This window comes from Sprattus sprattus (genome assembly GCF_963457725.1).
Source record: "Sprattus sprattus genome assembly, chromosome: 17".
NCBI lineage: Eukaryota > Metazoa > Chordata > Actinopteri > Clupeiformes > Clupeidae > Sprattus > Sprattus sprattus.
In genome coordinates, this window is record NC_137915.1 from 20,878,217 (window position 1) to 20,904,488 (window position 26,272).

Below are 26,272 nucleotides of genomic sequence, written 5' to 3' on the forward strand. Positions count from 1 at the left end.
TGTGTGTGGGTGTGTGTAAGCACCCACACTCAAGTGAGATGGATATGTCTTTCCTGCCGTAGTGTGTGACTCTTGTAGGAGACTCTCAGTGAGTGTGTGTATGTCCATGTGTGTGTGTTGGAATGGGCTGTTCCTCTTCCGTGCCTGAGAGAGTGTGAATTCTCCAGACGGAGGGGAGGACAGGCCTTGGGGCAGAGGGGGAGTGGATGTCACTTTTTATGAGTTTCTCCGAGACAAGAGAAAGCTGTGTCTAAAGCTCTTAATTAGAGACTGATAAGGCCAGCCCTCCACACCCCCCTCTCTTTCCACTGACCTCGGCCCCGCACTACGACTGATGCCCGCCAGAGCTGGGAGCAGGACAGAGTGCTTATGAGTGGCATGCCAGAGCCCAAATCCCCCCACCGGACCTGCCTCCACACACACACACGCCCCCGTCCTGCCTCTTTATATACACACACACCACACACACACACATACACACACACACACACACACACACACACAAACTGTCGGCTAAATATAAAAGCCCTGGAGGCTCTGCATCCCAGGGCTGCTCATGCCAGGAAAACAGGACATAAACACCTGGGGTCCAACCCCCAGTTTTGCTCCACTCCGTTCCATTAGAACTTACACATACGCACACACACGGGAATGCACACACACACACACACACGCACACACGCACACACGCACACACGCACACACGCACACACGCGGCCAATCTCACCCAGAGTGACTGGGAAGGAAACTACGTCATGGTTCCGCTAAGGAAGTGTGCGCTCCCTCAGATGCTTGCCCTTTAAGTTGCGGGAGGTATTTCCACGTTTCAAAATTGAGTGTAATTTAAAGAATCACTTTAGCATAAACAATCCAACAGTTAGCATTGCATCAACTGTGACAAAAAAGTTAAATAGCATGAAGCACAAAATGCTCTTAGAGCCTGCAAACATAAAGGTTATACACCTTCAAATACAACTGGAGCATTTCTGTTTTAAGAGCTTTGGTAAAGGCTAGTACTATTTTGAAGTATACAACACTGAACTGATCAGTGTCTGCTTTGGTGTTTGTTAGTATTACACTGGTGTTGTCCGTGCCATTTTGGTATAAACTGGACAATATTCATATCAGGAAAGAAAGGCAACTGCTTGGTCTATGTCACCTTTCTTTGAGCTTCACAGAACCCAGGTAGTGCTAACCAGTCGTGTTTCGCTTGATGCAGAACTTGTGAACTTGTGCAGTTCAAACTATGGTGGCATAAATAGACAGGTGAAATCATGTAACAAACAGAGTCAGGTAGTTTAGTTTACGCACAGCTCCTTCGAACACGTTGTCGTAGATGTTCTCAGTACCACACTGAGGGCAGGTGAAGGAGAACCTCTCGCAGTCACGGTAACGCTCCTCGTCTGTCAGCTGCGCCGGCGCCCCCATCAGGCCGTCAGTCTCCTCCTCCCGCTGCTGCCGCTGCTGCGCCCGGAACTGACTGGGGTCCAGCCCTGCAACAGGCACAGGAGAGGACAGCTAAGTCCACAAGACTTTGCTCACATAACAGACTTGAACTTTGCAAGGGTCCATTTTCTGTTTCTGAGATAATAATTATTAACATGGTATACACTGAGACAGAGATCCATTCAGTGTTTTTTTTGTGTGTGCGTTTCACACAAAGCCAATTAACAAGGAACAAAGGTTAAAAATGGCATCATCACGTACAAATATTATCCAAACAATGTATGTGATATGAGATGCAATTCCTAAATGAGCGTTAAGGCTTGTCAGGTGAACACAGCTGAAGTACCAGCTTGTTAGTGTTCTGGAGACAGCAAGAGAAGGGTGAGCTCAGGGATCACACCTAATAACCTCACAGTAGCATAAGGTTGCCTGAAGATATGCCAATGAAATAACGTACTTTTTAAAAATATATATATTTTTGGGCTTTTTAGCTTTTTATCAGACAGGACAGTGAAGGTAGACAGGAAATGAGCCGGAGAGAGATGGGGAGTGGGATCAGGTAATGACTGTGAGGCAGATTCGAACCCATGTCCCTGTGGGCGTTCAGGCCCATTCATGGTTGGGGATGCTGGTTGCCCCACAAATCCCTCCAAAATAACGTATTTACACTTTTACAGCTAACTGAGTAAAATAGTAGAAACTAAGTGAAAGAATGTACACCCCAATATCATGCTGAATAAATCGTCCAATTACAACTGCAACTAGTGTACTAAAATACTCCAGTAGTATAGGCCGGGACAACACATGTTGAATGTGGGACGACACAGTAAAGATGGTTAGGGACAGCGATAGGGGTATTAATAATAAGCTGGATACATAATAAGCCCTGGGAGAGGGGAAATAAAAACACACACAGCTATCAGATTTTTAGCAGGCAGCTGAGATCATCAAATCATTAAGAAGCAGCAGCTGAATACCCAACTCTTCTTCCCAGGTGACACAGAATACTATTAGCGCAGGGATAACCTCCCCACCCCATCCCCCCTCCCCTGCACAATTGCCCCCCAGAGTCATTTGGCTAAGTGAATAAGTGAGTAAATAAAATAGTGTTGACTGCAGGACTACTGGGATTAAAGAGCAGACACATACACCCACCACCTGCTGCCACCTACAGGCAGAAATGAGCATTGATTTACATGGAAAAGAAAACAAGCCGGCGAAGGCCAGGGCACATGAGGAGCCGCCTCATCAGGTTACAGGCTGCACACTTGCCTAGAATGAACTGGCTGCTGTATAAATGTGAGAAAACAAGAACAGTACATCATATATGGTGTTTTGCTCTGAATCAACTCCTTAGAATTAGTCACACTGCTTGAGTTGGCTTTGAGCAAAGACCTCAATCTTAACACACTCATCATTGTGATAAAGGAGCCATCTTAAAGCATCTTCTGCTACCAGTCAGAGAGAGCGAGAGAGAGAAACAAACATAGAGTCTATACCTAGCCAGGAAGCGATGAGTACGCCGTCGATGCCCTCAATGGGTTCACAGATCCTGCCCACCACAGGGTGAACCTGCTGGGCCAGGTAGTACTGCGTGTCCAGGCTGAGGGTGGGCTGCTTCTGGAGCTGCTCCAGGGCGTAGGCCCGCTGGCTGGCCCCTAGGTTGGAACCGTCCTGAAGGAGAGGTCAAAAGGTCATTGAGCCAGAGGATGAACATGAGGTCAGATTTAAACATTACATCACATCTGACCGCTGAGTTGGAAGTAGTGAGAGGTTACAGAAGGCAGAGTGATTATCAGCTCAGGTTGTTTTTTAACCTCAATGTAAAATCCAAAGAAGTTTGAGTGAGTATTTCAAACAATAAGTCATAATACCGAAGACAGCCACATCTTCTTGGCCAACCTGTGCACTAGGGCTGTCAAAATTGCTCAAAAATGACATTTGAATGTTCGTTTGAAAAAAAAAAATCACGAATTCGAACTATTTGAATATCTGGTTGCCTATTTTACGCAGTTGCCGTCAATACGTCAATAATGCGAAAAAAAGCTGTCTCGGACTTTGCCGAGAACATTGCGTTACAGCAGCTTTCACCAACCAGACTACTAGCTCACCTGCTGCTCTACTTCGGATGCTTATTGAATGGCATAGCCTGTGTAAGTCCAGCTCAGAACAGTTGTGAATAAGAAAGAATAAATGTCCATGTCTGTTGTCTTGCACAGACAACCAATTGAAATCGCCAGGAACAAAAATGATGAACGTAGGCTATATGATTTTGTAATGTAGTGCAACCGTGGCTAAACTGCTGGGTTATTCTCAATGGAAAAAAAACATTAGGCTATAAGAACGATCATCGCAAGCAGCACTGCTTCCTTACTTTAAAACGAGGGACATCGCGAACAGACAGAGGCTCATTCACAAAGCAGATAGGCACTTGTACCACGGGAGTGTTTTTTCACATTCGAATATTATGCCCTACTGTGCACACAGCCATGTTTGAAGCTGTACTCTAATGTTCTCTAGTTATTTGGTGACATGGAAGACTAAAAAAAAAGACATGGTTAAGTGACTGCAGGTTGAAGTCCTTTGTGTTCTTCGAGTCACCCATCTGGTTCGGGCAATTGGATTTTTGATGTGTTGGTGAAAAGAGCTGAACTAGTACGACAGGACCTATTTCTCTGAATCTGCTTTTTTGAACCACTTTGTGCAGTTGTAGCACAATGCTCAGTAAGGGTGAAGCTTTGAAAAAGCTCTGACATGTTCTCTTCTGACACGTCAATAGCAGGCTATGCTCACATTGGTAGCAAAATAGCCAGCAACAGTAGGGTTTAGGGGTGGGCGATATGGCCAAAATCTTGCATCACGGTATTTGTAATTTGATATCACGTTACGGTATATATCACGGTTTATTATACGTAGGGTGACCAGGTTGGAGTTTTTTTTTTTTTTAAAAGAGGACACTTCAGCGGCGGCGGCGAAATGTGTCCACAGTCATTTATTTATAGACCCTTAAGAACACTAAGGTGCAGAAACAATACTGCCTCAATAGGCTATTGGCCTAAGCAATGGTGAACAGTAGGTCTATAGGCCTACTTTGTACTGAACTTTTCCATTGAAAAAAAGTGCATGTAAAAAAAAAAAGGAAAAATCTTTCTGTGGCATTTAGTCCAGTGCTTATATGGCTTTCAGTGGTTCTTTAATCTAGTTTCAGAAGATAATTCAAGCGTTAAAACCTTCTTTTCAATGTGTGTCCATATATAGACGCAATAATGATGAGAAAACATTTTCTTTTTCGAAACTTAAGAAGTTGGCCATTACATATAGACATATAGAGTCATTGACCACTTCAGCCAGTTGCTGCGACGTGCTTACGTCGCCACCATATTGATGAGGTGCAGACTGGCCTGTAAACAGACGCCAGTAAATGACGGAGCTACGGTTTACTGGATCAAAAGAACTATAGTGTTTACATTTATATTCAAGGGTTAATGATCTACGTGGAGTACCAAAAAAAGTTGTCTCCATGCTACTTAGAATCTCAATAGTAAGCCTATAATCGCCATAGACATACATACATCCGCAGCTCATTCACTTTGAAATTCTGAAAAGAAATCTAAACTATCGAAATGGTGAACTGTTTAACTACTAATATTTGACCATCATTGAGAAAAAAGGAACAGAATCGGCAAATAAATGGCTACACTAGACACTTTTCAGTATATTGAATCTTTCATCGTATTATACAGCTTTTCAGAATGTTCAAAAACGTTTTCTGTTGATTTGAATTTCAACGATCACAGGTCTGTAATTTCTTTTTTTTTCACTGCTGCAAAAAAGTAATGGCCGCTGTCATTGGCAACGGGATTTGTGCTTATTATTCACATCTTTCATATCATTCCGCAAGTAGACCGGTCATTAAACGTAACGGAAAGTCATTGTAACTCGAAGTCAGCAAGTAATTGGTTGCTCCGCAACTCCTGAAACTTTAGAGTTCTATTTGCCCGAAGAACAATTTTTCTAAGCGGAAATCACAAAACGGCAACAAAATCGTGAAAGAGGTATTTTGGAGGAATGTCTATCGTTTTGGCGAGTAACCGTTTAATAAGCGGTATAGTTCAGAGGTCATTATCTAAAAATAAATCGATTGGATTTCAAAATAAGAGTATACTTCGGTTGAAACGGTATAGCCAAATCTCTCCCGGTAGACACATTTCTACCGTTGCACAGTATATACCGTCATACCGCCCAGCCCTAGTAGGGTTACATTAAAAAACTGGAAGGGCACTCATCAGAGAGCTCTGCCAAGGCCAAATGCCCAATCTCACAATGGTAATGAAAGTGCAAAATAACTTGTGCAACTGCGCAGTGATTGGAATCTGCTCCAAAATGTAATGGGTTCTTCTTTAGCCCATGCCACACGCCAGTTTCATGGAAAAACTGGCAAACGGCACCGAAAACATAACCTCCTTGGCGAAGGTAAACATATCAGGTTCAGCTTGGACTTGAATTGTGTTCAGGGTCAAATGAGTGATATTTCAGCTGGCACACCAAACAACCCCCAAAATATCATACTGTTACTAAAGGGGGAAACGGCCGTAAATTCTCTCCCGCTCACACACACATGATGTACACACGTAGAGACACAACTTCACATGTTTGCCTGAGCTGGCACCAGGACGCAGCTGCGGTAGACAGTACCTGACAGATAACATAGGACACGATGTCCCTGGCTTTGGTAGACAGTACCTGACAGATGACATAGGACACGGTGTCCCCAGCTTTGACTTTCTTGCCCCCCTGCGAGTTGATCCACAGAGCCACGTGCACATGGGGAAGACTCTTCTTATCAGGGTAGTCCTGAGGGTCTTTAGTCAGAGCCTGGGGAATCACACAGACAGACACACAGACACACACACACACACACACACAGAAATTATGCCATGTGTTTGTACACAATCTGTGTTTCAATCCATTGTGCTGCAGTACTAGTGTTGTCTCTCTGTTAAACATGGATGCGCAAACAGACAGACAGACACACAAACACTCCTTAGAGGACGTTTACCTTGTGAATCTCAAACATGTTGAGAGGGACAGCGCTACTGGCCACCTTCTCTCCCACCTCCATCAGGTGCTTCTGGATGTTCTCCACTATGGTGTCTCGGCTCTGGTCAGACAGAATCTGACCAATCACGTAACTGGTGGGGAGAAGTCAACTTCAGCAGGGGAACAAGACTAGCTCTCTAGTTCTGCTCATCTACTTATGTATCCATCCATCATATATTTATCTACATGCTCATATGTACAATGCATATTAAATGTTTTACACACATCTTCTCCATCAAGCGCATGGGAATCATGAAACTTTCCTTTATTTTATAATTCATTTAAAATATGGAAATGACTGAGGAAGGCTTACAAGGAATGTGGTGAAACAAATAGAGCTTTAGTAAACACGGGGACAGTCTGTCTCTTCCTGCCCTCCTGTCTCTGTTTGCAGACAGTATTTAATCGACACACCGCCAGCTTTGCTGACCAGCAGGCTATCCGTCTAACCAATTAATGTGATTAGAGCCACTTAATTGAACAAGTTTAATCTACGTGGCCAATCTTTTTTTTCCCCCTCCAGACAATGTGCACCAAATGCTGCACTCTCTTAACATAGAAAACTCCTCAATATGGAGTATTCATGTTGGCCTACTTAAAGAATCATTATAGAGGTTTGGCCTAAAACAAGCGAGCTACCTACCTAGAAAAAAATGCAAATCCTGGCAAACACCATCAATAGCCCGGTTGGCGCTGATAAAAGCTTGCTCACATGTTAACTGGCGTCTTTTGTCAATGCTGTGCTGTGAAGGCTGTTCTAACATTTTGCAGGGTGTTACAATTCGACCACAGAACTATATCGTGTATAGCACGGGTCTCAAACTCAAATTACCCGGGAGCCGATGAGCGTCCAGTCTGGTCATTGGGGGGCCAGATTTTTACGGTAAACGTTGGGGCGGGCCAGATCAAATCGCTTGACGGCCGGAATTGGCCCGCAGGCCTGAGTTGGAACGATAGGTGGATTTAACCATAACCATATTTCACTAAAATGAATGTGAAGATTATACACAAAATAGTTGCTCTTAAAAAAAACAACATACTTTAAAAACAACTAAAGCTAATTTTAGCAAGATGATAAATGGGTTTTTCTGGTGCACTATTTTGTGTGGAATATTGGAATACAAAGGACTCTGGCATCAAACTAAATCCAAAGGTAGTCGGGTTACCCCACGATCAACAACTTTCTACGGTCCATGGTCAAAGTTTTCCCTCTTAAAAGCAGATATTGTGAAAAAAAAGGGGTATTTAATTTTGCTTAGTTAATATTTCTGATATTTCTGTTGGACAGGATATTGTCATATTTTGGTAGCCAACGGGAAAACTTGATTGTCCTGGTATGTTGGGTTAGTGATTTTGAATGCCCTAAGACATCACAAAAAGGTTAGCCTACTGGGTAGAAGTTCATTCAGACGGACCTGTAAAACGCAGCACAGGGAAGCTCGCTGTGAGCAGTCTTGCCTGAGGCCCAAATTGCTCTACTGTCACTTCTATTCAAGAGTGTTATTTTACTCACACTTTTGGTGTCAGGCCTGGCGCTGTGTTTTGTGTTGTGGGGAACATTCGGCCTCACACACACACACACACACACACACACACACACACACACACACACACACACACACACACACACACACACACACACACACACACACACACACACACACACACACACACACACACACACACACACACACACACACACACACACACACTTAACCCCTGCTAGTAGCGACACTGAATTCTGGCAAAGAAAGGCTGCTTGATGGGGATGTCAGAGGCACAGGTTCTGAAATTGTTTATTCTTCGAAGTTCAGCCTGGGTCACGTGTTCATTGATTGCTCAACTGTTAGAGCAAAGTTGAGGGCGTGAAAATAACTAGCTTACCCTTCAGTGACAAACAGACAAAATATCTGAGATGTCAATCTTCAATAGCCGGTAGATAGTCCAGAGGCCAAATGATTTATAAATAGGTAAGGTGTCTAGATATTACAGTAAAAGTATAAAGCACAGAGGGCATCCTGGGCAATCATAAAGAGAAACCTCTTTGAACTAGATGTGAGTCATACAAAATTAGCCTCTACCTAAACCAGATGTTGCAAAAACATCAATGGTCGATTGGACCTGATTATCTTTTCAAACATGAAATAAAACAAAACCTCACGCAGGGGATTTGCATTTCAATACAGACGGTGATATCAGTGGGTTGACTTTGAGCTAGTTCCCGGATCCAAGAGGAGGAATATTGCCCTCAGTTTCACAATAACCCATGGAACTACAGGAATTCCACATTCCAATGATATGCTTTGATATAATCTATAATGTCACATTTCATAGAGTTCTAAAGTGGCGGTGCTTTGATCGAGTGGTATACTGACTTGCCGCACTCCTTGGCGAGGTCGCACCAGTCCCTGCGCACGATGTCCAGGCCTTTGAGCTCCTGCTTGGTGGTGAAGCGGCCTTCGCCGTGGTGCTCCACCATAAGCGCCGCATACTTCTTCTTCTTCAGGAGCAGCAGCGACTTGAACACGCCGTCAATGTCGATCTCCAGCAGCTTGTACAACTTGTTCACCTCACTCTTCACCTGGAGAGGCCCCCCATACACACAGACGACACAGACACACACATTCTAAGGTTTAGTACTGCTTTGGTTTGAATTTTTTTCAAACACACATATGACAAAGCAATACAGCAAATATACTGAAACAGAGAATTAAGATTCCTGTTGTGCAAAGGAATATGCAGAAACTATCACCTACTGTTCCATTATTTTTTTTTTTTCATTATTAGTACATCCAGATAATTGTTATTAATGTTATTGTTTTGCAATTATATACAGGACTCTATTCAGTAAATATCGGTACTGAAAAGTGCTCATGCCGTAAAAACAATCGTAACCATTATTTTCCCAGACATTTAGCCTGTGAAAGACGTTTGGCACTGATCTGACAACATTTCATAGTTTTATAACACCATAGGCTGGATCTAAACAAAGTAAGCCACAAAGCAAAGCTGAACACCAAATTGACTCTCATTCAATACCAACCACTGCTACACAGCTAGCGCCTAAGAGGTGGGGTATTTATGCTAAATGGAATGTAATTCTTGGTGACTAACCGCTTCAAAGGGGGCTTTTAAAATCACAACGGTGTATTAGGACGTGTATTTGTTTCCGCCACACAAAGAAGTAGCATGTGAAGTGCTTTGAATAGGCGACGTGAAATACCTTCTTTAGGCATCACTAGCCATGTAAGAAGCTGTGACCGGACCCACACAGATTAACAAAGACTGGGACAAATTGAATGTATCGCTTCCATGAGGTTTCATTGAATTCAACCGACGAGGACTCAAATGTCTCCGTGTTGACAATGAGCATACATGTTCAGGTGACTTTCACTGTGACTGCATAGCACTGGAGTGGTTTGCTTTTAGCTGTTGTTTACCTTGTTGCCAAGTTTGAAGACCTCGTCCAGGTTGGTGCTGTTGGTGTTAATCATAATGGAATCTGTGTCTCCGTAAATTACATCCAGGTTCATCTAGACAGACAGGGAGTGGGAGAGAGAGGAGAGAGGGGACGAGAGGATTTCAAAGAGAGACAGAAAAAGAATGAGGACACATATGTATTTGAGAGAGGGAAAGTGAGAGACCAAAAGACATCCAGGGGGAGAGAAAGAGAGAGTGAAAAAAAAAAGAGCGCGCAAAAAAGCCTGTAACTGCCGTCAGTTGGCTTCAACAGTGGATCAGAGTGACAGGGAAAGGCACACCTGAGTTACAGTCCTCTATGAATAAAGCTGTCAGCCTTGGGCTTAGGGCCCTGACAAACACAAAGCCGGCTTCTCTGTCCAGCAGAGACGGCAGCAAAGGGAACAAAACAACGGTGAAGGTCGTGCGGCTTTTTAAGAGCACTGCGGTTCTTGCCACCAAGTCATAACTCACCCTCTGCACCATGTCTTTGGTATGCAACAGGATCTGGAGAAAAGAAAAGCAAAAAACACAGAAGTTTAAGTTAACGGGGTGTCATTTAAATAACGGCCTTCTGACATCTCTCTATAACACACACACACACACACACACACACACACACACACACACACACACACGAAATGCACTAAGGTTACAAAACGTTCAGTTGCATCTGAGCCTCTGTTGGGGGGAGCGGCTTGAGGAATCACTTTACTTGTCAATATTTTGCTGAAAACCAAGTAAAGAGGCCATAAGAATCTCTTCTCCTCAACCCTGGTGTGCTATGGACATCATAATGCCGTTAGCAGCCAGATCTCATAATAATACTCTTGTGACAAATGTCCTGTCAATAGGGAAAGGCCCATTTCTAAATGTGATTTTCCTATTCATCATGTACACAACCATTTGCTAAGACGCTGCTCCCCACTGGACACCAAAGTGGTTATGGAATTATATACCTTCAGAAGCTCAACAGATGCCTTATAGGTTACCACAGCCACACAGTTTTAGAGACCAATCAACATGCCATACATGGCAAGAACAAAACAATCAAATTACAAATAAGGACAAGTACGGAAACACTCAGGTCGAATTCAGTAAACACTGCAATCAGTCAGCTGACTTCAGAAACAGAACAAGCTTATAGCAGTTTTCCCCCCATATACAGCTTGTACAACACACACACACTGAAACACTAACACACACACACACACCTGCCAACCAGCCAGTGGCACAAGAGCTGTGCAGTCATGTACACACACATGCTAGCTTGCACGCAAGCACACACATACACAAAGAATTTAATTAGCAAATCTATTCAGTAATTCAACACTTAGCAATGGGGGGAATGAAAGCACCTTGGTGATTTGCTTTTAAATGGAGGATAATTGGCTAAGAGGGCTATTAGCGGCTCTGAAATGGCGCTCCAAACCCACACACCAGCCGAGTCATAATAATGCCTAATAGCCTTAATCACGAGTGGCCTGTGCGATGGACGAATAGTGGAAAGAGGGAGATAGAGGGGTAGAGAGAGAGAAGTGTAAGTGTGTGTGTGTGTGTGTGTGTATGTGTGTGTGTGTGTGTGTGTGTTGGGGGTGGGGGGCTGTCCAGCTGCAGAGGTAAATTCATCATAACTACAGCTGCCAAGAGAGAGAGAGAGAGAAAATGAAAGATGGAAAGAGAGAGAGAGAAAATGAAAGATGGAAAGAAAGATGGAAAAAAAAAATGGAGAGAGATTAAAAGAGTCAATATTTAGGTAACAAAGAGAACGTGTAGTTTAACAGCACTAAACTGTCATGTTTGACCCCATCATAGTAAACACTGGTGATGCATTTATTCTCAGAGGGGAAGAACGATGAAGAACAGCAGTGCAGAGTTAATGGAAGAGTAAACGGTTACTTAGGGTTTCCACTGCTGTGTGTGTGTGTGTGTGTGTGTGTGTGCGTGTGTGTGACCTCTGAGAGAGAGGGATGCGGACAGCTGGGCAGCGCGGACCGAGGGTTTTAAGGCCGCTAATCTGAGGCCCGACAGTAACGGGGCCACACTGCAGCCTGTCAGCAGCAATTGAGCAAACCCTCGTCATCTGTGCAGCTACCTCACCCTGGACCTCTGACCAGCACGCATACTTGCATAGGAACACACACATATACGCACACACAGAGTTCCCTCTCCAACTCACAAGCACAGAGGTGAGTGTTAGGTGTAAACACACAAACACACTACAGTTATGTTCTACACACAAACCATCAACCCCTCAAACCAAAAACACCGCACAGTCTCTTGTGTATGCTGATACACGTACGCACACACACGCACACACCCCAGACACAGGCCAATCATTACATACACAGAAACTCACACCCCTTTTACTCATGAACTCTCACTAACACATACACGAGACACAGTCATGCTCACACACTGAAACAGAAAACACACAAACTCTTCCCCCTTCCACTCACGGGTCCATCCACACACCTACAAACACACACCCAGAGGGTTACGCGTTGCAGTCCAAGCCAGGCCAGACCCTGTGCTCCCCACAGGGACAAGGACGCGGCTATTTCCGAGGCAGAGGCTCCACTCCTTGAAACTGGAGCGGGACTTAAGCATGCTTTATGAGGTGCCACATTCCGGTGAGGGGGAAGCAAGAGGTCGCATTTGAGTAATTACAGCACAGCCCTCTGAATTAGCCGGCACGGCCAAGGTCACTCGAAAACACACCGCAATCAGCAACTGAAAGAGCCGATTGTCACACACACACACGCGCACGCACAAACATACACACACAAACAAAAAGAACAGATGGATGTGAACCATCTGTGTTTTGCAATGATCTCCAAACGGTAGCACAGGGAGCATCAGTACTGGGTACTGGGAGTCGGTGGCAAAATACAATAGCCAACGGGCTTTCTATTAGCATAAAAGACTAAAAGCAGCGGAGTTCTGTTCCAAAACTAGTAAGCTTTCTACCTAAAAGGCATGCAAAAACCTTGCAAACACCACCAACAGCCCAGCTGACACCGATAGAAGCACACTAACTGGTGTGTTTTGGCAGAATAGCTGCCAATGTCATGCATGTGAAAGCTTTTCTTCCAATTTTGCAAGGTGTTCCAGCCCGGTACAGAGAACTACATCCATATCCTGGATGGCTAGTGGGGAAGACACAGGTGTTTATCTATCCTTCACATGACCAAATGCTATCAAAATTTGTGGATTGTCTCCAAAACTAGTTGCCTATAAAACCATTACTTTAACCTCAATGTACTGGTGATGTTGAATTGTCTGAGGACGGTGCTAGTATCTGGGGGAGGAACTAGCCCTGCAGGCTAATTTGCAGAGCCACACTAACGACGGTGCTGTGGCGGTGCTAACTCCAGGGCCGGTCGCATTAGTGCTCGACCTTGAGCAGGTGCTGGCTCACTTCACACATGGCCATAAAGTTCAGTCACTTAGCGCCGCCACTGAATTAGCTGGTTCACTTTAGCGTGGCTAACAAGAGCAGAGCAAAAAAAAGGGGGGGTGGGGGGATGGAGAGCAAGAGTCAAAAGTGTGAGAGAAGGACAGAACAAAAAGCAAGAAAGAGAGAGCACGAGTGAGAACAGAATGGGAGGGAGAAGGAGAGAGCGAAGGAGACGGATCCTGTGGGGTGATGAGTTGGGTTATGTGTCGATGGGTTTCCATGGCCTGTGTATGTTAGTCTGTTTTGACAGCAAAGACAGCTATAAGCGGGGGTCTAGGGCGGGCAGGGGTGAAGGCAGCTGAAAGACTAGCCGTTTGACCCTGGTTCAGGAATGGTGCGGCGGGCGGGAGGGGGGCTCATCTTTAAACACATGCCGCCCTGCACACATCTAAACACCGAGGCCAGGCGGCCACACCAGCTGTACCACCACCACCACTGGCACTGCCAACTGGTGCAGTTAAAACTCGGAATCAACGACCAGAACGCATACATTTGACACACCTATCATATTATTATATTATGGAAATATTAAATTGGGATTAGACTTGGCAAGGGTGCAATTTCAGCTCCAGCTTTGACGGTGTAGTAAGACAAAATCCATAAATGATTCCGGTAGAATTCTGATATCACACTTTCATTTTGGCATACAGATCAGTCACGTTGTGAAAGCACTTTAGTTTGAGACATCACAGTTGGAAAACAGCAAAGGGTGTCATCAGTACTGCCATCTTTTTACGGAAAAATGTCCATACAGCTGTTTAACATCTAAGTGAGAAATCCAATTTATTTGGAGTGAGTGCAGCATTGACATGCTGCCATCATGCATACAAACTAGTTACGTTCTATAGGTGGAAATCTAAATGACAGAAAAGTTAACCAAAGTAAGGTTTCTTGAACAAACTTAATACGCTCCTAAACAATGCCATCTGAACATCCTTGGTAATTAACGATAAACCAAACCAAACCAAACCACTGATTCACAGGCAGGATGAAGAGATTTTGGTGACATGTGACCTGACCATGATAATGTGAGAAAAAGTGCGCATCTATCCAATATAATCAGTTTCCATTTAAACTCTCTGCTTGAACAGCTACATACCTTGTAGAAGTGCTTCAGCTAGCAGTAAAAGAAAAGAAAGCGGGAAAAAAAAACTGAATAAAAAAACAAAAAAAAAACACTGCAGAACATGAAACCCTTACTGAGCAAATACTGCTATACCGCAAAGACTAACATGATCTGATTTTTATTGTTACCTTTTGTTTGGTCTCTTTGCTAAAGGCAGTTTTCCTGTTTTTCCATTTACACTCACAGGGACTATCTGTGGAAAATCCACTCATGTCCTTTTTGTTATATTTGGACAGACTTTTGTTGAGCTGGTACTGTAAGTCAATCATGGGGGTGTGATTTTCCATGAACACAGTGTACTTCAAAGACACGTGACTGGAATGAGTGCTATCCACAGCCTATATGCCATAACCCTAATGAATGCTAGAAACGATACATGTTTTCCATTGAAGGGCCTTAGTGAAAGACTTCCTAGCATCCCGGACAATATATCCACATACAAATACAGTTGCTGTAAACTGTGTGGGCCACAATGAGCCTTGAAAAAAGGGTTACATTGAGCAGACAGACAGACACTCGACTTGAAAATGCCACAGTTGTGCAATTACAAAATGCCCTGGATTACCACATTTGCACCTGTGTGCTCTGAGGGCCCGTGCAGCCCGAGGCCTCGCTGACAAATGCAGGCGTAATGAGTAATGCTCGTGAACAGGGCAACTGGAGGTGCCGCCGTATCAACAGCTGACTACCATTTACACACATACAGACAGGGCACTGACAACATGATGGGGATCGAGAAAGGAACATGCATATAGTCCATGGTCAAATACATCATGGGAGAGAGAAAACAAACAGACAGACAGACAGACAAGGAGAATTCTACAGTAATCCATTAGAACAGCACTTAGCCACACTAATTGTGGTCTGATTGCCAATAATCGTCTGTGTTGGTCACTTACTTCCCAGCGCCCAGTGACTGCACTAATAGATAATTAAATATAGATAGCCAAATATCGTGCGTATCCAAAAGGATGCAGGTCAAATACCTCTCTATGAGCGACTTCAGATAAGCGATCAGATCAAATCAGATCAGATCACATTAGCTCTTACCCAATGTGAATTAATGCCGGAAGAAATACAGTTTGAGCAATAGACGCTTCTAACCCCCCCCCCCCACCCCCCCTCTCCTCCTAAGCCTCATCCATGTGCTCAGAGGATGGGCATCCAGCCCCTACCAAACTCGTCCCCCGCCCCAGTTTCTAGATCAGAGGGCCCATGTTAAGCCGGGCAGCGGCACACAAACCTTGTAAAAGAGAGTATCTGGTGACAATTGTTTTGAAAAGCGCCCCCACTGAAGAGCATTTTGAGGATGACAGGCTGCTGCCTGAAATAGCCAGGGCTGTGCAGCGCTGTCAGGGTGATCTACGTCTGCTGTCATCTCTCTATCCCACCAGTCCTGCTCTCTCACACACACACACACACACACACTCACTCACACAAACAAACAAACACAAACTCCCCAACAAACAAACAAACACAAACACACACAAACAAAACACACACCTATACTCTGCCATAAGCATTAACAATTTAACTCTAACATCCATACACAGGGCACGCACTGTGGCACACTTAGCTCCTTAGCCGTGCCGACTTGCACACAGCAGCAAACACAGAGGTGGAGAGGAACAAGTTGGTGGCACTGTCATTACTACTACTCTGTACTACGACTGATCAACTTTACAACAACCTTGCACTTTTGAAAGGAAACTTCACTTTTGTTCAAATTTACCTAGGGCTGCCACTAACGACTATTTTTCTATCGATTAATCCAGTGGTTCTCAACCGGGGGTACGTGATGGTAGTCCAGGGGGTACGTGAGATTTTTCAAAGATATAATTAAAATTAGCCTCCATTCAAAAATCCTTTAAAAATAGTTATTATACGGCTCTTCAGAATGTTCCAAAAGTTCTGTTGATTTGCATCCATATGTGGGTTAAATGTCTAAATGTCATAGGTTTGTAATTTCTTGATATTCACTGCTGGGAAAAGTTTATGACCGCTGCCATTGGCAACAGGTATTTTGCTTCTAATTCACATCTTTCATTCATTCCGCAAGTATCCTTCCGCAAGTAGTGACGTAACGGAAGGTCATTGAAACTTGAAGTCAGAAGGTGGGTTGGTACGCATTTGTGTGAAAAACTATTTTTTTCTTAGCGGAAATCACGAAATGGCAACAAACTCTTTAAAAAGAGGTATTCTGGAGGAATGTCTTCTATCGTTTTGGCAAGTAACTGTATAATAAGCGCAATTTTTTTCCCGAAAACATGGGACCTGAACACACACAACTCCTGCTGCACACAGAAGTGCGTTGGCTCTCTCGAGGGAGAATACTCAAACGGCTGTTGGAATTACGATCTGAAGTACACACCTTTCTGATTGAGCACAGATCTCCCCATGCCACACAGTTGCAAATATGTGCTATCTGGCAGATATATTCAGCAAACTGAACGAACTGAATATATCTGCAGGGAAAGGACACCAGCATTTTAAAACTGTATGACAAGGTGGGAGGCTTCCTGAAGAAAGCAGAGCTGTGGAGAAGAGCCTCTGCACAGGGGAATATTACCTGCTTTCCTCAGATGGATGATTTTCTCTCTAGTGAGGATGTGGACAGAGCTCCAGTCAAGTTGGACATCGTGGGACATTTGACCAATTTGGTTAAAACATTTAATTTTCAATTTCCTCCTTCCTGATATGGAGGATAAGTCTACACAGCTGGATTTGGTGAAAACCCCATTTCTCTTGTCCGAAGTATGTGGAAGTAAGCTACCTGTCACTAATCTGGAAACACTCCTGGAAGTGTCATCTGACCGTGGCCTCCAGATGAAGTTTGCCACATCCACACTCACACAGGAGCACCCTGACCTGGGAGAGAGCGCTTTGGAGCAGCTACTACCCTTTGCCTCCACATATTTACGTGAGGCCTCTTTCTCTGCAATGACTGTGATCAAAACAAAGCAGAGAAACAGACTGTGCAGAAGAGCTTGTTCACAGCAGTTGCCTCCCTGCCACCAAGACTGACAAAGATTTTCAGTGAAGCACAAGCACAAGTTTCTTACTAAAATGTAATTGCAAACGCACTCAGTTCAATGCAACAATGTTCAATCTTCAGTGTTGACAGTTTAATAAATCAGACAATGATGGCATAGCGCTGTGTATTACATATTTTTTTCAATCAAAAATGCTTTGCGCTGGTTAGGGGGTACTTGGCTCAAAAAAAGTTTGACAGGGGGTACATCACTGAAAAAAGGTTAAGAACCACTGGATTAATCTATAGACTATTTTATCGATTAGTCAATTAATCTAAACGATTAATTTTCCTCCCAAAAAAAAAAATCACCATTTCAGCTCAGTTAATTCATTTTATTTTTACATACTGCAGCACAAAACAAAATGTAAACAAAGGCTGACATATTAAAGTGCAAAACTGCAAGCTTAAACTAGCAACTCCCAACATGATAAAAAAAATAAATAAAAAAGAGGACTTGTTATAAGTCAGCAGCGCAACTCCAAAAGAAATTTTCTTTTTATTAAACCCCTTAAAGTAAAAGTGCAACATGTTTAAAGTGTAAGTGTGTCCAGCTCAAAATTTAACTCAAATATTAATATCATGTCAGTTAGAGATGTGTATGCGGCACAAAACAAAATGTAAACAAAGGCTGACATATTAAAGTGCAAAACTGCAGGTTTAAACTAGGAACTCCCAACATGATAAAAAAAAAAAAAGAAAAAAAAAGAGGACTTGTTATAAATCAGTATTGCAACTCCAAAATAAATGTTCTTGCTATTAAACTCCTTTCTATTAAACCCCTCATTAAAGTAAAAGTGCAACATGTTTAAAGTTAGTGTAAGTGTGTCCAGCTCAAAATCCAACTCAAATATTAATCAATATCATGTCAGTTAGACATGTGTATTGTAGTGTAAGAACGTCAACATGTCCACATGTTCTGGGCTCAGGCTAGCTCTTTTCTTGGAAGCTATGTTACCAGCTATGGAGAAAAGACGTTCTGAAGGGGTTGATGTTGCAGGTACACACAAATATGACTTTGCCAGAACAGCCAGAGAGGGAAACCTTGCCTCATTTGTTTTCCACCACTGTGTGAAAGATTATTAAATATTATCATTAAGTTTTAGACTTAAAGGAAATTCTTATAACTGCTAATTTCTAAAGCGTTCTGTGCTGTTGGTTATGTGCCCTGTTTCTCTGTCCTGTTGAATGGAATGCTGTCTCTTGAGAGAGGTGTGATGCTGTCTCTTGAGAGAGGGGGTTGTTTGAAGTTATCTTAGAAAGGCATTGTTAGTTAAGGTATTTACAACTTCGTCTTCAGCTCTAGGAAAACCAATTGATGTATTGTAAAACTAATGTCATGAATGGTTACATTGAGATTGCAATGGCGATTGATGAGGCCAGGTGTTATGTTAAACTTTTCGTGATTGTGTTTCTATTGTTAAGCAAGGTTTCTTATCTTCAAAGGACAGAGGCCAGATGGCGACTTTTGGGTCTGGGAGGGGTTAAAATGTGTTTTGTAAATCTATGTACTGGACCCTAAATAAAAGATCTATGTATCCAGCGGAGAGAGAGAGTTCACACGAGGTGGTAACACACGTTGCTCTCCGCTCTACGGCCGAGAGCGTAATAGATCTGTTCAACTTTGCTCTGGTTATATGGTGTCATTATTTCTAAGTAATTCTAACTAAACTTAGCAAGTGTTTAGGATTTTTCCCTGACATATTGGTCCTTCGTCGCCGATTCCCAACGGACCTCCGCTCTGGAGCAGACCCTGGAAGCTGAAGCCGGTACCGCCTGCCGCGACTACGTTCGGGCAGAAAAGACCTGTGTGGTGAATTCTACATAGGCCAGTTGACGGATTCTGCACCAGAGAGGTCGGCCTGACGGGACCCGGAACCAGCTTTGACCCATATATATGTAAGTATTTGCAACAAACAGAGTAGTCGTTAAAAAGAGTAGTTGCCTGGGGCCTGCTTTAAAGAACAGACAATAGCTATTAAAAGATTCTGGGAATCTTAAGAAGTTTAAGACTTCAAAAAAACGTTTTTTTACCAAGTCTGGGACTTGGGGGTGTAGAGCGATTTACATCGGGAATGCATGGACGTCTGTATGAATGTTGTGTGTAAATGGAGTAAGTGATTGAACAGAATTAAAACAGCGAAAAACCTCTGTGTTAACACCCAGAGGGGCAGCGGACCGGTGTCTTTTGCCGGCCTAGAAGATTCTGTCCCTGGAGATTTCGTTGATCCATTTGAGATATTCTGTTTAATCCAAAAAACTCGCAATAATTATGGGTACAAATGCGTCAAAACCGCAAGGTTGTACTGGCGATAAGAGGTACATTGAAAAGAACTATACTGATAGTCATACGAAGTATTTGGATCGTTGGATTGAAAAACATAGTTTCAGTGGTAAACTAGTAGTTGCAGACTGCGAAAAATTATGCAAAGACATAAACAGACATCACAGGGGAAAGAAGGCGTTAAAAGATCAACATAAAGACGAACTAGTATGTGCTGGAGTTTGGTTGACGGAGGCGAGAAAGAGACTTGACTGTATTCGAAAGCGAAGTGAATTTATTGCTGTATCCGCCGTAGCTAAAGAGGATGACACTATGGTAGTGAGTAAGTGTAGGCCTGTCCAGCAACCTGCGCCACCGCAGGTTAATGCTCAAATACAGCCACAGCCGCCACCATCGCCACCGCCACCTCCACCTCCGCCATCTCCTCCCCCACCACTCTATCCACAATTGCCAGTGAGTAGAGATAATTTACCCCCGCCATATCACAATGATAGACCCATACGGTTCCGTAAAGCTCCTAGGAGATATAGTGACGGAGAGATAAGTACATTTAATACACTTGCGCAGGGAGACTCATCATTAGTAGCTCATCAATACCCAATGATAGAGTTACCAAACCCCGCTTATGATCCTGACCCCGCTCACGCTGCTGTACAAGGAAATACGCGAACAACGTTAGTATATCGCCCATGGAACCAAAAAGAGGTCGATAATGCAATCAAAAGTGTTCCCGAACACAAAGAAAGACTAGTGGAGTTCCTCCAAGGCATGGAGGCACTGCGAGATATGTATATCTTAGATGGTCGGGAAGTAGAATGGATGTATCGTTCAAAGATGAAGATCGATTGGGGGCGAGTAAAAAACGGATTCGATGCAAACGAAGGGGGGAGACCACGTCCTGCTAGAAGTGATGGTCTGACTAATCAAGTCACTGCGTTGCAAGACAGGATTCGCAATACGTTTGCAGCTCGTCCGAATTATAACAAATTGGGGGAAATAAAGCAAAACGACAGTGAAACAGTCTTTGAATTCAGAGAAAGGTTCGAACGAGCTTTTAGGAACCACAGTGGGTTAGAAGACGCAGTTGAAGCGCAACGCGTAGTATTCGAACAGCATTTAAAACAAGCCCTATTGGGAGGGTTTAGAGTTGAAATCAGAGAATGGCTGAATAAAAACTTTGTTGAATTGCCTACATGTGCCCTTCCGGCTTTTATGACACAGGCTAGGCATGCTGAAAAAGTGACAGAGGCAAGGAAGAAGGCGCGCAATGAATTAAAGTCAGCGGAGGTCTTCGTTGTTGCTGTACAGAAAGTTATGGAAAGTGGACAGAAAGGAAGGGGCAGAGGTAGAGGTAGTAGAGGGCGTGGCCGCGGACGAGGACAGGGCAGAGGCGGCTATGCGCCTGGAGGAAGAGGGAAAAATGTAAGTAGGGACAGAGGTGAATATGCACCTAGAAACAGGAGAGATGAAAATGAAGGAGAAGAAGAAGAAGAAGAATACGACAGTGATAAGTGCTATGCATGCGGAGGAAAGGGACATTGGGCGAGACAGTGTCCTAATAATGAAGATGCATGACTAGCCACAGAACTAAACAGCAATGAACAGGCAGATGATGATGAGATTACATGCGATGAGTTTTTAGATTTAGCGGACATCTGCTTGTCTACAAGTAGTAAACCTGAAATTACATTGTTGGTTAATGGAAGGCCAGTGAACTTTCTCTGTGATTCAGGGGCGTGTAGAACTGCTGTAATGAATGGGAAACATTTTGACGAATCGGGCGAAATAATTTTAGTGCGCTCTGCGAATGGACAAACTCAGAGGCAATCATTAACGAAACCTATTTGGATAAAGAATCCTCTAACAGGGGAATCTGTGAAAGCTCCAGTGATAGTATCTCCCTCGTGTCCATTTAATCTGTTGGGACGAGATGTAATGACTAAACTAGGCTTAGCCATATACCCGACAAAGGAGGGGGGGATGGTAGCACGGAGATGCAATCAGGCTGATATCTTGGTAGTGGAAGGGAGAGGAGTACCGTTCTACTATTGGGCGTTACATGTGCCAAATACGTCCCCGGGCAAAACAGCAAGTGCCTTGATGCAAGAAGCACACAAAGTAGTTTCGCCTGAATCAGATTTTCAAGACAAAAATGACTTACAGGTCACACTACGTTATTCAAACGACGGGAGACCTGGCCCAGACCCTCAATATGACGAATCAGTTCATAATTTGGGCCCGCAGAAAATAATTGTTAATTCACTCTGTTGGAGAGAGAATACGTGTTTGTGTACCGTAACACTCTCACCACAGGCCGAAAACCTGGTTTGTTCTGTCACACCACACATACCCTTATCTAAAGCCCCTGACGAGAGATGGCAAGATAACACGCAACACATACGTGAATTGAAAAGAGCTCGAGATTGGAAAAACATGGGTTACAGTCAACATAGTCCTAGTACCGGCTGGTGGAGGAGAATGTTGAATTTCGTTGTTATTACTACACCAGTAACAAGAATGAGTGATCCGAATGAAATTAAATGAGACATAATGTTAACTTCGGAAGAAGAAGAGGCGCTTAGTGAGATTACTGATAAATTATGGTCTAAGCATGGAGCTGATGTGGGAAAAATGATTGGTGTTGAACCCGTAAAAATCAAGGGAAAAACGGAATACTATCCTCGTGTAAAACAATATCCTTTAAAACCAGATGCTCAGGCAGGCATCGAACCAGTCATAGCGGAGTTGTTAAAAGCCAACATTATTCGAGAGTGCGCTGATTCACCGTGCAATACGCCTATATTTCCAGTTAAGAAGGCAGCGCCCTCTACAGGCTGGCGCGTTGTGCAGGACTTGAGGGAGGTTAATAAATCTGTCATATCTCGTTCTCCTAACGTTCCGGACCCACACACACTTTTAAACCAATTAGACCCTGAAGCAAAATATTTTTCTGTAATCGATTTAAGCAATGCATTTTGGTCAATACCAGTAGACGAAGCAAGTCAGTTTTGGTTTGCGTTTACCTTTAAGGGCAAAAGATATACGTTCAATCGGTTAACTCAAGGATATTGCGAGTCACCTACAATATTTGCTGATGCCATACGTAACTGTTTAGCAGATTTTAATCCACCACAAGGTAGTCAAGTATTATCCTATGTAGATGATTTATTAGTAAGTTCTAAAACACAAGAACAGTGCAAAATAGATACTTTATCTCTTTTACATTATTTGGCAAAAACAGGAAATAAAGTCAGCAAAAATAAATTACAATTATGGGCAACTGAAGTAAGATATCTTGGTCACACATTGTCTGCGAATGGAAGAACTGTGAATACGGAGAGAAAGAAAGCTATATTGGAAGCTCCTAAACCTATGACTAAAAAGCAAATGATGTCATTTTTAGGATTGTGTAATTATTGTCGACAGTGGGTATCCAATTATGCAGAATTGGTAAGGCCTATGCATGATATGATTTTCTCTGAACCAATGGCACCCCACGATAAAGTGACGTGGACTAAGGAGGGTTCAGACGCTTTTCAATTAACAAAAGAGAAAATAGCCAGCTCGGCAGTACTGGCTCTTCCAAATTATGCCAAATCTTTCGTTCTCATGGTCGATTCCAGACATGGATTCATGTCATCTGTTTTGCTTCAAGTATGGGGAAGCAAAATGAGACCAATAGCTTTTTACTCAACTCAGCTAGATCCAGTAGCTCGCGCAACACCCGTATGTGTTCAGGCAGTTCTTGCCGCTGCACTTGCCGTAAAGGCTTCTGCAGAAATCGTTCTGTTTCATGAACTCGTCGTTAAGGTACCCCATGCAGTGTCAATGCTATTATTACAAACAAACATGACTTTCCTCTCCCCTGCTCGACATTTATCATGTATGACTCTTCTTCTCTCACAACCACACATTACATTGGAACGGTGTAATACACTGAATCCATCTACTCTGTTGCCATTGCCTATTGATGGCACTCCACACAGATGTGAGGAAGAAACACAACAGGTGTTAAAACCAAGAATAGACCTGCAAGACACTCCCTTAGTGGGAGGACATGTCATTTATGTCGATGGGTCTGCAGGTAAAGATAAGACAGGAAGGAATTTAGTAGCTTATGCAGTCACTAGCCTCACTGACATAGTTGAAGCAAAGAAATTACCTTCTAACTTATCTGCACAAGCAGCAGAAATAATTGCATTAACCAGGGCATGTCAGTTATACAGTGGACAGCAAATGACAGTATACACTGACAGCCAATATGCTTTTGCTGCTTCACACATTTTCTGTACACACTGGAAAAGGAGAGGTTACAAAACTTCTGTAGGCAAAGAAGTTAAACATAAAAAGTTACTACAAGAGCTACTTGAAGCAATACAATTGCCTAGTAAATTAGCTATATGTAAATGTGAAGCACACACCAATAAAATTGATAATATCTCAAAAGGAAATGCTTTGGCAGATAAGGCCGCCAAGCAGGCAGCGGGTCTGTATCTGACACAAGACACAGAGGATGACTTTTTGATTAACATGCAACAACAAGCATCCAAAACTGAACAGGAAAATTGGGTAAAACAAGGGGCGACACTGGAAGATAAGTTATATGTCAGTCCAGACAAAAAACCCATCTTGCCACGATCTTTGTATAAATGGGCAGCAATTTTGAGTCATGGTGATACTCATGTATCAAGCGGAGGGATGGTTAGTCTGGTAGATAGGCACTATACAACATATGGATTCATAACCTATTCAAAAAATTTTTGTTTGCAATGTGTGATATGTATTCGGCATAATTCACAAGGGAACCTCAGGCCTAAGAGGGGCGTTTTCCCCAAGCCTGACTATCCGTTTCAGGTAATACACATGGATTATATCCAATTGAGCAAATCCAGAGGGCTGGAGTACTGTTTGGTTATAATTGATGTGTTTTCTAAATGGGTAGAGGTATTCCCTAGTTCGACACCTGACGCACTCACAGTAGCAAAAGCATTGTGTAAAAGAATAATACCAACTTTTGGTGTGCCACAAATAATAAGATCTGATAATGGCTCACATTTTGTGAATGATGTGTTGGACAGAGTTGGACAACAATTAAAAATTGATTTGAAAAGGCATTGTGCCTATCATCCCCAGAGTGCTGGTCTTGTGGAACGAACGAATGGTACTGTAAAATCTAAACTTCGAAAGGCTATGGCAGAAACAGGTAGACAATGGCCTGATTGTGTAGATTTAGTTACTTTAAGCATGCACATAACCCCTGCTCAAGGCCAATCATTGTCACCTTTTGAAATACTTTATGGTAGAACATACAGAATACCAGATCTCACTCCAACTGTAAGACCTAACCCAGATGACATTCCCACACTAGCAGATTACATGAAAAGAACTTTACTGACTAGAGAATGCAAAGTGCCGAATACTGTTCCAGTTTTTTCTGTGTCCCCACAGGAACAAGGCCAGGTGAAGGTGGGAGATTGGGTGTTCATCAAAGTCATCAAGAGAAAATCTTGGTCTGATGATCGGTGGGAGGGACCGTACCAAGTGCTACTGTCCACTCCTACTGCTGTAAAGATTGCTGAGCGCTCCACCTGGATCCACCTTTCACACTGCAAATTGAGATCATTATTAGGATGCACCACTAGCTTTGAGTAAGGTTCCGTGGTTCCCTCCCGGGGGTTGAGATATTTAGCTCTTGACCGTCTGATAGTCACCGAATTTGTGCCCGATTAGTGCCGAATTCGAAATTTTGCTCAATATAGTATTGGTGTATCCATTTTTTGTTTTACTGTGTTTCTTGTTTATATGTGTTTATTGTTTTTCTGTAAATTGCATAAATAGTGTAATTCTGTTACAAAAATGTCTAGACTGTTGCTGTTAGTGATTATTACAGGTGTACTTTTGGGTTTATGGTCCTCCACAAATGTAATTGAGAGAATCCAAAAGAGATGGATTTCATATGGGGAACATGAGGCCATGGGGAATGTTACTCACCTGTATTCTACTAATTCATGGTATAGATATGCATCTATGCAAGCAAGCAGACTGAACAAGACTAATTGTTATGTATGTACCTTAATGCCAGCGTCTTCTTCACACCCTAGGCTTGAAGCTAGACCACTTTCATACCAAGCCACGATCTGTGTTGGAGAGAGGTGTGGCCCAGACAGCTGGGGCTACAATTCTCCATCTTATGACACAAACGGTACCCAGGTACAGGATGCGTGTAGCACCACCCACCCCCTAGTAGAGATAAATACTACATCTTTGCTTTCACCTTATGTGTTAGTCCATTCTGTATTCCCATTATGTTTTGCAAATAATGGAACCATTAGATTAGGCTCCCTGATGCAGAGACAGTGTAAGGAA

The 26,272-nt window shown here is 43.2% G+C and overlaps 1 protein-coding gene across 1 annotated transcript in view; it reads right to left on the minus strand.

The window, feature by feature from the left end:
* The window catches only part of pola1 (polymerase (DNA directed), alpha 1), a gene marked incomplete at both ends in the record, with an annotated part of 77,373 nt that overhangs the window by 27,176 nt on the left and 23,925 nt on the right, over window positions 1-26,272 (minus strand). The window contains 7 exons of the mRNA XM_080855488.1: window positions 1,312-1,493; window positions 2,946-3,120; window positions 6,190-6,321; window positions 6,506-6,638; window positions 8,922-9,127; window positions 9,987-10,079; window positions 10,480-10,512. Coding sequence (XP_080711614.1) covers window positions 1,312-1,493; window positions 2,946-3,120; window positions 6,190-6,321; window positions 6,506-6,638; window positions 8,922-9,127; window positions 9,987-10,079; window positions 10,480-10,512 — 954 coding nt within the window. The remainder of the gene's footprint in view (window positions 1-1,311; window positions 1,494-2,945; window positions 3,121-6,189; window positions 6,322-6,505; window positions 6,639-8,921; window positions 9,128-9,986; window positions 10,080-10,479; window positions 10,513-26,272) is intronic.